This window comes from Gavialis gangeticus, unplaced genomic scaffold, assembly GCF_001723915.1.
Source record: "Gavialis gangeticus isolate Ggan-Ray unplaced genomic scaffold, GavGan_comp1, whole genome shotgun sequence".
NCBI lineage: Eukaryota > Metazoa > Chordata > Crocodylia > Gavialidae > Gavialis > Gavialis gangeticus.
This window is the reverse complement of record NW_017729011.1, coordinates 18,140,076-18,155,076: the sequence shown is the minus strand read 5'-3', so window position 1 is coordinate 18,155,076 and position 15,001 is coordinate 18,140,076. Positions and strand designations below refer to the sequence as shown.

The 15,001-nt window shown below is 42.6% G+C and overlaps 1 protein-coding gene and 1 long non-coding RNA gene across 2 annotated transcripts in view; one reads left to right on the top strand and one right to left on the bottom strand.

Annotated features, from left to right (window-relative positions):
- Positions 1–2,555: 2,555 nt before the first annotated feature.
- Positions 2,556–3,267, top strand: LOC109292988. The gene is made up of 2 exons (XR_002096219.1): positions 2,556–2,978; positions 3,149–3,267. It is a non-coding gene; the product is annotated as an uncharacterized LOC109292988 (long non-coding RNA).
- Positions 3,268–3,799: 532 nt separating this feature from the next.
- The window catches only part of GTF3C4 (general transcription factor IIIC subunit 4), a gene marked incomplete at its 5' end in the record, with an annotated part of 19,364 nt that continues 8,162 nt past the window's right edge, over positions 3,800–15,001 (bottom strand). The window contains 4 exons of the mRNA XM_019510303.1: positions 3,800–9,632; positions 10,997–11,085; positions 11,790–11,920; positions 13,489–14,793. Coding sequence (XP_019365848.1) covers positions 9,568–9,632; positions 10,997–11,085; positions 11,790–11,920; positions 13,489–14,793 — 1,590 coding nt within the window. The remainder of the gene's footprint in view (positions 9,633–10,996; positions 11,086–11,789; positions 11,921–13,488; positions 14,794–15,001) is intronic.

Below are 15,001 nucleotides of genomic sequence, written 5' to 3'. Positions count from 1 at the left end.
TTGACATTCAAGCTATTCATTTATTTTAACTGATTGTCAAGCTGACAGAATGTAAAATCAGTCCAGTGGACTACAAAGCTGAAGTCTCCTCCATTTGCTAATATCCCTCCCCTCCCTGCAGTTTCACCATGCCACCTTGTGAAAGTTAAACCCTTATTTATATGTAAATAGAGGGAGACCAAGCTTGGCTATTCCCAGAAATGGTAGAGCAATCCACATCTAAGAGGCAAGACAGATCTAGAGGGAGGTACTTAAAAGGGAGAGGGACTTTCTGGTCCTGTTCAAAGCAAAGCTGTTAGTAGAAAGAGTTGGCATTAGGTGGCGAGGTAGTAGGGCCCTAGATTCCACTTCCAGTTGGTCTGATTTCAGAGAACTGCAAGGGGCTTAGACAGCTACTGAACCTCCCAAAAGGTTCACAACAACTTCAATGAGAAGGGAGGGTATTCATTATCAGCACCTACCAAGCTCAGTCTGTGGAAAACCTGTGTGTTTATGAAACAGTCCAGGGAAATGTAGGTGAGTAAAAGATAAAGGTTGTTGCTACAGCCAGTTATATTCTGGAAGTTGCAAAGTCAGGCAGGCGTTTTTTCAAAGTATCATCTTGTCTTCCCATCTTTCCTTCCCCCTAAGATACAAACCAAGCATCCACTGCTTTTGCAGATATTAAACATGACCAGCCATCAGGCACGAGCCAAAGTCTTCAGAGTTATGCTTTGAATTTATGGGAGGCTAAATGAAATGGGAATGTGTACAGATTGCATGGCTGATTTTTTCTGACTACTTAAAAAAAAATCAGGGTGTAAGTTGTAGCCCTGTTGGTCTAAGGACAGGCAGACAAGGTTCTTTGGGTAAATCCAATATTTATCTTTTATTCGATTTTGAATTGGTCTAATAAAACATGATATCAGAGCTCCCCAAAGAACCTTGTCTGCCTAAAAAATCAGAGGCATTTACAAGACTTGCACATATACCCGCAACTCTCTATTTTGAGCTGGTGCCCTAAAAGATTAAAAACAATCTTTTGCTACAGAATTTTACTTGGTAGTTGGATTTTTTGTGTTTGGATTTTCTGTCCTTATGATTACGCTCTGTTGCACCTAAACTCTAGTGCAAGAATGGTCCTGCTACTCAGAACAAGGAAACAGGCCACTAAATTTGAAAACTTTAGTCCCTTAACCTTAAGCAGATAGGAGGCCAGTGAGGAATAAAATCCTTGATACATGGGAGTGTTGCCTACACGTACTAACTGTACAAACTCCTTCTGGAAGAGCTGAGCATCTAGCCAGGTTCTTGGCCTAGTAATTCAGCCTTCCCACATCCTCTGTAACGAGCAAGATCTTTCACATATTGTTTTGGGGCTGGTTTGATTTTTATGTAGGGTCTGTATCCTGCTCTTGCAAAGCTCCCGGTGTTGCTGTGTGTAGTAAAAAAAAAATACCTGCCCACATAGTATTGGAAAGGCAAGGATGATACTGGCATGTGGCAAAGCCTCATTCCAGAGAACTGTGGGCTTTTAAACTTTCTCCCACTCTTTTTGGTGGCCCATGCTCCTTCCCCCACCCAGTCTCCAGTCTCCCCCCTTGCAACACACAGGCAATATGAGAAGGGCTTGTGTTTGTTTGGTTATTTATTTAGAATTAAAAAAGGGGAGGAGGATTACAATGCTACTGTCGCAGTATACAAAACACATTATCCAAGTTTGCTTCACGTTTACAAAAACCGCCATATATACAGCATCAATATTCACAGCAACTTTGTCGGACCCTCCCACCAACCAAATCTGAAATGTGCGGGAAATCTGGGAACGGAAGGGATTTAAAAAAACCACCAAAACAAATGCCCTTCCTTTCAGCCTGGCGGCTGAGTGGCCTCCCAGGGAAAACCTTCCCAGCCCAAAAACCTAGTTCAAAAAGGCCTCAGGTATGAGAAGATCTATTAGATTGCCAGATTAATTCAAATACCAACTCACTGAAGCCTTCCACTGGATGGCTCTTGACTCCTCTTTAGGGCTGGCTACCTGGCAATAGTGTTAAATAAAAATGGCCCAGGGTTAATGTGACCCCTTGTCACCTCCAAGTGACAGCAGTGCTTAAGTCTTTTATAATTAGGAAACTCCCAATTCCAGTATTTATGTTGTGGATTATCCCACTGAAGTCTAAGATAACATAGAGAAATCCTTCACTTCCAGCCCTGGTTGGTAGTGTAATCCACACTAGTAAATGTGTGCCATGAACGTCCTTGAGGGTGGCTGCATTGCAACAATGAAAGCAGCTCACTTTTTGCACAGAATCGGGAGTGACACAGTGAGCTCGCATATGCCAGATCCAATGCAGCAGGGGTTTCAGAGCTTTGGAAAAGTAAAATTTTGGCATCACAGTAAAAAATAGTGAAAAGCCCTATCTCTCTCTCCTTTTTTTTTTTTTTTTCCCCCAGAAAACAGGATCAATATTCAATCTCTCATAGAGGGTCTGGGAATATCTCCTGTGTAAAAATAGTCACACATCTTGTACAGTTGAAAGCTGAACACAGATTAGGATTAGTACAGGTCGCGGCTGTAGTTGTAATGGTTGTAATGAAGATATACATGTCTGGCCCTTTGCTAGAGTTATATGCAGATACTATGTTGAAGTACACAGCTGTATGATTAAAGAAAGGAACTAGCCTGGGTTGTATTTGCTCTTTCCACTTGACTCTGGCATCCCAAATGGAGCCTGAGGTTTTTCCTCACCAGTGCTGAAGCGGGGCCTCCCATTTTACCTGAAAACCAGGACAAGATTCCCCACTGAAAGTTTTACTAAGGCAGCTGTAAACCACCATAAACTTATCTCTGCCTAGAGCTGCACCCCATCAGCTACATCAGTCTTCAAGCTGGTCTGACTGAAAACTCTTGATCCTGTGCATTTATATCAGATCTGAGATGCCATACAATGGAGTGACTGCAGGGGGAGAGCCAACAACAGGAGCTATCCTGTAGTTCAGTGGTCTCCAAAGTGCACCCCAGGGGGTGCATGAGACGATGCATTGGGGTGCAGGAAGAAAATATTAGAACTTCTATTTGTATAAATATACATATATTGGGGGTGCATGCTTAAAAAATTTTTACTGATAGGGGTGCATGGTCAAAAAAGTTTGGGGACCACTGCTGTAGTTAATTAACTATAAATCTATTTTACTTCCAAAGTATTTAGGTCCTGTCTCTGACTTCCACCTTTTTGGAAGGATAAAAAGGATGGGCACTCATGATTCCCAGCCCCAGCTGCAAAATAAATAAATAAATACATAAAAATATAGGCCAAGTTCTTAGCTGTAAGACAGCTAGCACCCCCCCCCCCTTTTCTATTCTCTGGAAAGCACCTGATCTGTGATGTAGTTAGCTGTGTTAATCTGAAGACCAGCAGAAGGCAGGGTAAATACATAGCACCAGATTTTATGAGTTGAAGCTCACAGCATCAGATGAAGTGAGCCTCAGCTCACAAAAGCTCATGCTATATAGAGTAACCAAAGTGTGTGTGCGTGTAAAATATATGGTGCAAGTCTACCCTAACATCTGATCTAAGCCAGAGATAGCTCCCAGAATGAAGGGGCAACTGAAACTCTGAATAAAGACAGTGAAAGCTAGTAGATAAAACACAAACTCATTACTGCTGCTGCATGGAGGTATTGCCTCTTCATATGCCTGGCTGCTCCATGGAGAGAAGGTAGGATAGTGAAAGTAAAGAGAGGATGCCAACTCTACAGCCAGTCATGGACAAGATGTGATTACTTCTGTATGCCTTATACGCAGGGAATTTTCTCTGAGCCTCTTTAAAAAAAAAAAAAAAAAGTGCTTTTTAAGTATTTACATTTGGGCAGTATCATTCTCCCTACTTGTACTCCTAAGGAAAAGATAGCTAACTTTCCTCGACCTCTCTACCAAGGCTACATAGCAGAGGGGCCAGGCAGCCGAAGCTGTCATGAAGTTGTACCTACAGTTAAATTCCAGTTTGCCAAAATATGCATGTGGACCCTATCAGATCCAGTGACAAGGGAAGGGCTGTTTAGGATATTCATCTCTTGTGCCAACCAACTCCCTGTGATATGAAGAATAATTGCAAAAAACTGATATGAAAGTTTTAAAGGTTAAAAAAAAATAGGTCTGTCAACCCTCTACTGGAACTATCAACATTTATGTTGTACTATTTCGTGTCAAGGACTCCTTATGCTCAGTGTGTTATCACTTTCTTTCATTATAACTAAAGTTATTCTGATACTTAAACCCCTGGGGAAATTCTTAGTTTGAGAAACACAAGGAAATATTTATTGGATGTGCCTTAGTAGTAACCATTAATCTCTCTCCTCTAGAAACAAATGGGGATACACTTGCCTTACAGAAGGGACACAAAATTGGGCTCCTTTTGAAATACTGTGGTTTAAGTGCCATGGTTTCTAAATTATGAGCCTTCCCATATTAAATCCTCATCTCCTGCCTGAGGCTGGGCTGGGCTATGAGTGAATTTCACTGCACCCGCATCCAAAAGCCCAGGCTCAGGAGGGAAGGCTGGGACCCCCATGGGCCAGTCAGCACCACTCTGCTTTCCCCACGGCACAAGGGAGGCTGCTTTGGCAGCCAACAAAGAGGCTTACACCAAGTTACTGCACATCTGGAGCTGCTGTGCCTGCAGAAGCTGTTCTGCTAATCCACATGGCAGCTTGCATTTCTCTTTTCACTCCCTCTATTCTCCTGCTTGCCTTACCTCAGTATGAATATATTATTCTGTGTTTCATCAGCCTGCTATACTATTCCAATACAGAGTCATTTCTAGTGCATATTAAACTGGCATAACATAAAAGAATACCTGAAACTACTGGCAGAGGGAGGCTTGGAAAAAAGCTATGCTAGTAACCACTGGCTGCTTCAGCTGTTGCAGCGACCTTCAATGAAAACACAAAGGTGTTGGGATTCGTACCAACCCCGCAAAATTAGGGTCATGGATAGAACTCAGCATGTGTATCAGCTTTTCTAAATGGTGTAAGAAACTGTTTCTTGTCAAGGATAATGACAAGTGAAATTGAGTAGAGAACAGGGAACATCTGCAGCTAATGATCCCTAAATGGAGAGCAGATGGCTTGAACTCAGCCTTTGTCATCACCTCTAGTGTATTTTAAAGTCAGTACAACAGCAGCAGCTTAGTTTCTCTCCCAGCCCTGAAATGTTAAACTTCACTTGACTCTGAGTTTCCCACAAAACATAATGCATTTGGTACCAGTATCAGAGTGTACCTTCATACAACAGTAGCCTAGTTTAAGAAGTTAAATTCCAAGGAAAAAAGCACCTAGACCTGTGTTTTGTAGGCACTAACATCCATTGTTCTGGTCAGGGGTGGGTGGTGACTGAGGCTTCTGAGAGCAGGGTGGTGGGGGAAGGAAACAGCTGCAGGGAAAACTTCAATTTTCCATGTCCCTGCAATCTGTCTCAGTCTCTCTGGGGCAGCTGCAGCCTGCCCTTAAGGCTTAATGTTACTGTGGGACCCATATCCTAGTCTCTTTGTTCCTAGTACCATGGTTTTTAACTAGTGGGCACTTCTGTAAACCCAGCTGGGCCACAACGATAGGTACGAGCGTTGGTGGAGAACCCATGATAAAGTGTCTTGCTGAGCTGCTGCAAAGCCCCATGCAAGCTACCAGTACTTCCCACATGGGGTTCAGTGTAGCTGCCTTACTGCAGCATTGCAGGCAGGCTACCTGGCTCTGCTGAGATGTTGCTAATTAGCTTGGGTACAGCACCAGCTTCCAGGCTGGGGAGGTAACCCGTGCAGAGCTAGCTTGGGTAATGCTGAATGATGCTGACTTGAGCCAACACTGATAATGCTGTGCAATTACCCTCACCAGCTCTGAACCTCCTTGCTCCTTAAGAAAAAGCAATGGAGTCACATTCAGGTGGTGCTGAGCCTGGCTTAACTTGCTGCCCTGCTTTGCTTCTGATTTCTGGAGGTCACGTGCTGTGGGCTCAGAAAGGTTAAGAACCACTGTTCCAGTGAGTCAGGTGGAAGCAGTAAAGAGTCCACCTCCGCTGGTAACCACATCCAGATTACAGAACAGTGGAGACCTGCCCTGATTTCACACTTGCAGAACATATGCTCTGCTGTGTATGTACGCTTTCATCACAGGAGGGTTCCAGAGCAATCCTCTGAGGTGACACATACCAAAGCAAAGCTGCACAGCAAGAGCAGCAAGCCACACAGTGCTCACTCTGCATTCCCTGCAGGTCAACAGAAAAATTTTCCAGTGGATAAGGAGATGTCCTTAAGTCTCTCCCAAAAACCCAAACTACCCTGGTCTCCTTCAGACCAGTGCAGACTCCTAGGGAAAGGTCAAGATAAAGGAAGCTATATTCTGAACTTCTGGGCAAGATTTCAGTAAGCTTCCCCCACAGTCTGAGCATCCATTATTCTAGAAAGATGGTCATGACTACAGGTGCTGTTGCTGCATGTAATTTGGAAGTAGCAAACAAGAGTAAGGTGCATTAGCCTTCCTGTACAATTACTGCATCAAATGCATTACTATTTTTCTTCCTCACTGGTATAAGAAAGCAAACCTAATTAGCACCTTGGGTATGGCAAACTAAAGGTGGCTATAGGATATTGCACCCTTTTGGGTTAGAGCAAGAATTTTTTCTCTTGTACTTGTGTTCAGGCCTGTCTTCCACTCCGTATTTTAAGTTAAGACCCTACTCCACTCCCCGCATCTACGGAACAGCAGCTTAGGGTGCTGGTATAGTCTCCTCAGGCTTTCCGCTCCTTAAAGTAGTAAGACGAACTCCAGTCTTAGAATAGATATCACTTGGCAGGTCCAAGCTGTGTTGCTGGAAAAAGCAGCCCGAGGAGGACGACAGGTCTAGAGAGAGATGGGGAAAATCCAGCATGACCAAATCACAGTCTAAACTAGCCTTGTCTGAAACTTCGTCCTATTTTTCAGATTGGATAAAATTACAAAAGAGCATGCAAAAATGATGGTTTTATACCTCAATACCTTTTGATTGGCCAAACAAAGCACAAAAGGAGCTAACTTGCCACCATCCCTATTGCCTTAATATACAACCAACCTTGCTGACTTTTATTTGAGTGTCCATTACCTTGATATCTTAGTCTCGGTAGCTTTCAATGCTGAAAACAGCCTGGAATGCTAGCTTCTACATGGAACTGTCTGAAAGAACAACTGCCATAAAGCATTATAGTAGAACTGAAGTAAAACTAATTAGAATGTGATCATCTAATACCTTCTCATCTGCCAGACCTAAATATGTTTTAGTGGACCAGTATGTAGATCAAAGATTTAATATATCTCCAGCCTGCCATCCAAGTTGGACTTCGGAGCATCTTTGGAAAACTTCCTTAACCCTTTCCCTTGTTGAGGTCCCTTTTGAAGGAGCAAGAGAACACTCACTGGCCATAAAATCAGGTTGGCTTTTATAAGACTGTTCACACTGTATTTTGCAAAATCACTCTGCCCTGCCCAGCCTGGAACATGACTGCATCCAATTTGAGTCCAAGTCGATGCATACACACTCCCTCACAGAGAGGAACCCTACAGCTGCCATAGCTGCTGTACCAGCCTCAGTGACAAGGGTAGGTGCCAAGCAATTCTGACCATTCCACTTGGCTCTGATTCAAATGTCTTGCTTTGCCAAGTGCTTTCCACTGGGATCTACAAATTCTTTTTGTGATGAAAGCATGAAAGTGAGTTCAGTCTAATGCACAATGATAAAAAGCTCCAAAAATTTCTTTTCATAGAAGGATGGTCTCACTTCCAGGGATATTTACAAACAAGGCTATGGTGATTTTTTACAAATGCATCTGTGCTTTATCATTTTAATCTCTGGTACAATATTAGTACTGTTGTCTACTGTAGAAGCACTATCATGCCCTATGTGTGGAGTACTGAACTCAGAGCAGCTAGTCTGTCTGAACATTAGCAGAGTAATGTCTGTTCCTAGTGACTGGTCAAGGAGTGTGAAGACAATATGCATAGCCAATAACTGAAGGAAACTTAAGCACCCATTTATATATGTATTGGATAACATCTTAATTATTCCTTGCTGTTTTCAACTGCTTATGGAAGCATTCATGCATCTGGTCAGAAGTCGGGACTTCCATAAAGGGTTTTCAGTTGCCTGTTTATATGTGGGGAGCATCCAGTGAGCTGGCATTTTTAAGGAGGAAGTGAAGATCTGTACAGAAGTTTGGATTATTGGGGGGGATGGTTCTTAACCAAACCAGATCTGACCTAACTCTAGAGTCATACTCATGTTGGAAACCTCATGCCTCTAGCACTGCAGAAGTTAAAAAGGAAAGTTGCCCTGTATGAACTGGATCCCAATGATACGAAGGCCACTTTTCCTATGAGACAGCGGCTATGTTAACCACAGGTTCGAGCATGTTCCTTCACAGGCATGCTGCTGGCTGCCCTAGGTAATCGCTCATCCATCCCCTGACTTGGAATGAACAGCCTCTGACTCCTTACAAAGCTTTCAGTATGGCAGTCTGTCATTTTCCTTTTGAGTTAGTGCTTTCATGAGGAGAACAGGTGACCAGTAAAAGTGACTGCTTGCTTGCACACTAAGTTATTGCAATGTTTTTGAGGAGACTCACAGTCCAGTTGGAAGAAGAAACAGCCTGGTTGCTTGGTCACAATGAAGGAGAGTGTGGTTCCGACAGGCAGAGGGTGAAGTTAACTGAAAGGCATAGATGTTGGCACAAAATTGGTAAACTAGAAATGAGAGAGGAAGTGGCAGGGACAGGAGATTTAAGAGCACTGGATATTCTACAGTTTAGGTTTGTGTCTTATTACACAGAATAGACAAGTGCTAATACAGTTTACATAACTATTGGCATGTAAAACTTCCTGGAATGTATTTGGCACTAACAGCCAATTTCAGCTTGTTAACTGCAAATACCTGAAAACTATTCTAGGAAAGACACTGGGAACTCTTTTGGTAGATATGCAGCAAGACACCTAATGGAATGGCTGACTTAAGTGGCATGCACATCACTCAACAAGAAATGTATTAGAACCACGCATTCTTTCTGAAAGTTTAATATTTGGTGGTACGGTAAGTGCCACTGCTCATTAAGAGCAAACAAAGAGGCACTGCAGGCTGAAGCCTTCTCTACCCACCAAGGCTTTAGTAAGCACCTCCAGCACTCCACATGCCAGGAGGAAAGCATCTGGTTTCCACACAGACAAGGTAGGTCAGACTGCATGCTTACAATATTTCAGACCTCTTTCAGTGAAAGGAAAGGTGCCCAATCAAGTGCTGATGCTGTAACGGGAGCTCTGGTTGTCTCAAAATTGCTTTGTCAAGCCCCTGTGCCAGATGCTCCCTAGAAGATGTACTCCTGCTTCTGGGGTATGAAATAGGGCTCTGGACTGTGAGCTGCTTGGCCTTCCAATGTCCTATTTACAGGGTTAAGGAGAGTGTCTTTTTCCCCTCCAGCAGTGTGTGCGCTCCTGCTCCTTTTTCTCCTTCCAGACTGAAGGGAGTGTTATGCAGCAGAGAAAATGCCTTCTCAAGCTTCCCACAGCTGTTGTCTAGAACACAGGAGAATCACAGAAAGTACAAGGTCCTTGCAATAACCTCTTGATCCACTCAGGGTCTGTAAATGAGAAAAGCAGTAGTTTAAAAGCATGAGTTGGAGGAAAGAGAATCCAACATTTTAGATGAATACTTGGCTTGATGTCACTTCACTGAACAAAATAAGAAATCCTGGGAAGCTAAGCTCTGACAGATATCTTTCATGAGTACTTGAAGGATCAGAATGAAGGGTATACTCCACTAATTTGTGAAACTTAAAACAATGCTAGTTTAAACTTCATGTCTGCAGGAGGCAAAGTTCAGGCTGAAACCGTCTCCACAGCACCAGCACCTATCTAGCTGCACACTGTGGACAGACAAATCAGCTATGCATATGCAGCATGGGAAACATTTAAAGGATGATCCTGTCATAACTTAAGTGTTTTTTGTGTCTTTAGGCTGAAGTTTTAAATCTGATGTACTGCAGTATGTGGTTTGTGTCTCCTTTTACTTCTAGGGTAGAAAACAAACAAAAAAGAACTAGGCAACCAGCAACACTTCTCCAGAACTGTGTTATCTGTATTTGATCACATCTCACTAGAAACTGGAAACTCTGCAGGCTTGTGGGAAGGGAGTACCTAGCCCTTTAAGACTGCAATACTTCTGCAGATAGGTCCATTAGTAAAACAGGCAAAAAAATCATATCCTTCCTAAAGGATGGTGCTGCTAAACGCTCCGTTCACTGCATTTTTAAAAAAAATATTTCAGCATCCTATCCTGTAAATGCTTTTTAAACTGGTAATAGAACATATCAAAATTTTTATCTTTTAAAGAGTCATCTGGGACCACAATTCAAGCTAAGCATGCAGCTTAAGCTAAGCATGAAGGTCAAAACCCAGGCCTGAAGGTGTCTGGGTTCTAACAACACGCTGCTGAAGTATTTATCTTGCTCAGCAGAAGAGTATGAAAGCACAACATCAAAAAGTTGATTTGTTCCTTCCCTCTGCTACACCACTTAGGCAAGACAGTTCATGACCATGCACCATCTCATCCTGCACTACACTGAGTGACCTTCCATTTAAATCAACAGGAGTCAAGGACACAGCATCTGTAAGACTGGGCAAGCAATTTGTGCACACACAGAAATCTGATTATATTAGTGCTAATCAGCTGTCTGCTGTAACACTCCAGCACAGACTGCATGTGTACTTGACTCATATTTAAAGTGCACTATGTACTTACACATCACTTTTCCCAATTACCATATTCTAATTAAACTGTGCAAACGAGGCATAATCTGCAATGAAGCACCATAAAGAGCTGAACATTTCTACTGCATTTGATAACTCCCCCAAATAACAGCAAGCTGCTGAACATGATCTATGCCTTTACAGAGCCAGAACATGCTATCTTGTCTTGCCCTTTCAAGCCACGGAAGTAGCTCACCTTCTGGGGTTGGATGTCGTGCAATGCTGTCATGAAGCAAACACCTTCTGTATACCAAACTCTGGCAGGACTGGTAGGTTAAAAAGCACCTGAAAAGGTGGCAGATTGCATCATCAAAACTGAGTTCCCACTTGTATGCTTTATGACAGAGGGCTGAATTCTGCTCAGTTAATGCCCGTGCTGCTGGGGAGCTGGGGGAGTAAAGGCAGCATTTGGGCCAATCCTGCTGATTACCTGTTCCTAGTCAAGTCAGCAGTTCTTCAAAATGAGTTAACATTCAATATAAAGGCACATACGTAACTGTACCAAGCTGGCTTAGGAAGGCTGCCCTGAATTCGAGTGCCTTATAATACACGCATGCAGAGGCCTATAACAGTACATTTCAAAGCATAAATGTTGCGAGGTGCCTGGAATGCTTCATTACTGGCTTTACAATTTTAGCCAACAGACAAGCTGGAGAGAAGTTCTGAGGGCTAATGTTTCCCTCCCCACTTTCTTTGTATTGTGGGGGAGGAGTGACAGTGGGAAAACTAAGAGCATTGGAGCATTTTTTTTTTCCTTTAAACCAAAAAAAAGTCAAATTTTGGCCTACCTCTGTCAAATATCCCTTAACTCACCCCTTAAAAGTATCTGGTACATTCTCCTTTGCCCTGACTGCTCTGCTGTCTTGTCTTCACTGTGGCATGCACAGCATGTTTCATGGCTCTTACTCTTTCACACTACAAGAACGTATTTCTCTTGCTACTTGCATGCCTTCTACTCATTCAAAACAACCTTCTTAAGAACAGATTACCTGAGCCAAATATGTCCATTGCAGCAGACTGCCTGCTTGCGATCTGTGAATGGCAGGATCTCTTTACACAAGCTGCAGTGCTCTGGGAAAGTCTGTTTGTTCATTTTCTTTAAGATATGCCCAATCAGCACCTGGGAACACACAGCAGTCAGCATCGTTTATAGCAAGACAGCTGCCGCTGAAAGATGGAAACATCTCATAGGATATTATGATTTCAGGGGGAAAAAAAGCAGAACTTTAGGCATCTAACTGGATTCAAATGAAAAAAGCAATGGAATGATTAGTCTTTCCACACATTCATCATGGATCTAACTGCCTTAAAGCCCTGCAGTGCTGGAAGGAATACAGACTTTGTTTAAAAGTAACCAGTAGTCTGGGTAATTAGGCTGTCTGAAAAGGGAAGCTGAACTTGGGATCAGTGTATTACATCATCCTAGAGAACATCAAATGCCATATACAAAAGGGATTTTTTTAAAAGTAATCTTATGCCTTTAAGAACAGAGGTGTTTAAAATCCCATTTATTATTTAGAAGTCTGACAATTTTATTTTAGCAATCACTTTCTCTCTAAAAAAGATGTGGCCATTCTGTTAAACTTAAAACACATGGGTTAAATTTATGACCATGTCACTCTTTTTTATTTACATTTGACATAATGCATGATATAAATCACAGGCCATGGTTTTATACTGAATATCTTAGGCAGTGACAGCAGTCGTGATTAACAAAAGTTCATATAAACTGTATTCAAGAGTCATGCTTTACCCACTGCAGAATGAAATGAGTCTGTGTATGAGGTGTGAAGGGCAACTGCTCCGGCTTTTCCAATGTGCAGCACTTCAGACACAGTTGTGAGATGATAACTCTTTGGCAACGTATTAAAGGCTACAAGGCTGCAGCCTGCTTGCCTACAGGCCTGGCATTGAAAAGCTCAGTTTCTGTAATGAAAGCTACCTTGGCTTCTCCAAAAGTAGTTTAAGGGTTGATTGGTCAGTTTGTTTACTTCAAGAGGCTAAATGATGCAAGGATTCAGTTACTACAGAAATACAGCATAGCCTCTCTATGCACAGCTGTAAGGATCATAACCGACAGTTCTTGGGATTACTGAGTCGGGTGCTGCTTTTGCTGGGGCAAGGATTGTGTTTGCAGTGCAACATTAATGTCAAATGATGGGGTTTCTTTTACACATTAGGAAGGGATATGTTGGGAAGCTCAGGCAGTGAGTACTGTTTCAAAGATGCAAATTGTCTCTCAAACTGAGCAGTGACTATTACCAGTAAGAAGTGCATTACATTTTCAAGAGCTATTGACAGAAATTCTGAAGAACTGCAAGACTTAACTGCCTCATTTGGAGGAAATTCCTTCTCCTTTTTTGGTTTACAGACAATATTTAATAATATCTTTATCCATATGGTCTTTCCATCATTAACAAACAACAATAGATTTCCACACCCCCACCCCAAACCTTGAAGAAATTTTAAGCATGACTTACTTTACTCTGCCTGAACCCAAACTTCAAGGTCTGTACTGTCATCCCACCCATCATGCTAAGCTGGAAGGGCAGACACCTTATCTCCCTGCCTTATCCCTCTTGCCGAGCAGCTTCTCATTTCAACCCTTTATCCTCCACCCCCTAAGTTTAAAAATGAACAAATACAGTGAGCTGGGGGGGGGCCTCAAAAACCTTTATGTGCACTTACTCGTGCTGTCCTGTCATCATAGCTTTCGTCAGACATTAAGAAATCACAGACTCCTCTGGTTGGAATACTGGTGTTCTCTGTAATCCACGTGTGGAGGTAGACTTCTCCCAACACCCGTTTCATGTGCTCCCGCGTCAAGTGCATTTCTACTGCCTCAATTTGTGCCTGTATTTCTAGAAGTTTTTCTTCCATTGGCTCCCGGCCTCCTACATCAGTTGACTGAGGAAGAGAGTCATCTGCCAGGTCCTCTGTGTCCATGCCCCTGCTCACATCACCCAAGCTCTGCTTGCTGATCTGTTTAGAAGTTCCTTCTTCTTGCTGATCATCTTCAGTGCTGCCTATGCCAGGGGAATCAGAAATCAAGATTTTTGCATCCTCATGTGAAGGCTTCCACATGACTTCTGAGGGAGTCTTTTGCATCGACTGGTACAAAATCCTCAGAAGAAACAGCTTAAAGCGCCAGAAGTAAGTGGATCCGCAACTCTCAATCTTTTTATCCAAGGCTTCTTGTAAGAACTGAGGGATGTGCTTATCCTTCAAAATCTTCCAGCGCACAAGGTCCGTCAGGTCCACTTGCCTGAAAAGATTTTGAACAGAAGATTCCAAGAGCTGAGCGGCTGCCTCCTCAAAAGTTTTAAGAGTTACAAACTGAACTTGATAGTTTTTATTAACAGGGTGAAGGCCATTTGTCATACCCTCTGTTGTGATAACTGCTAAGTATGCACCACATGGGCTTACAGCTATCCCATGAGTCCTCACAGAGCCAAACACTTCTGATAGCTTAATCAGCTGGTGCTCAAACTTTAATGCAACATCTGTGAAGATGGGAATCAGCTGCCTTACCTTTCCGTCACTTGAGCACGTATATACTGTGCCATTCTGTTTATCTGCAGTCATAGATACAATTGGCAAAGAGTGAAGCCCTGTCACATGGGAATTGTGAACATTCAGGCTTGCTTTGGATATCAGGAGAAGACACCAAAACACATATGATCCTCTTGCAGCCACCACTAAGCTACAGCTACATTTCTGGTAAGGATGATAAAGAGGAATACATCTGATACTATGCACTGGCAATTGGTCCATTTCTTGCCACAAGACAACTGGTTGCCTGAGTGTAAAGTAACCTTTAACTGCTTTTAGATTGACAGGAAGGATTTTAACAGGTCCAAAAGCACTCCCTACTATGAGTCCACTCATCTTTCGGTTGTTGTGTTCATATTCCCACCAGGACAAGACACTAGGGGAATTTATTCCAGACTCTATGGTATTGCAAGAAGTGATGGATTCCTTACCCACAAAAGGAAGCTGAAAGACTGAGACTGCCTCCTTCCCTGTATTGGTAAGATACTATCACTTTTACAGATAAACATACTGGACTTTGCTTTGCTTCATGCTCATTTAACTGTAAATAGTTGTAGTAAATAAAGTGTTTCCATCATTCATCCAATCAGTCATCGTGTCAGTCCTTTATACACTAGTCCTGAATCCCATTAACAGTAACAATAACTAA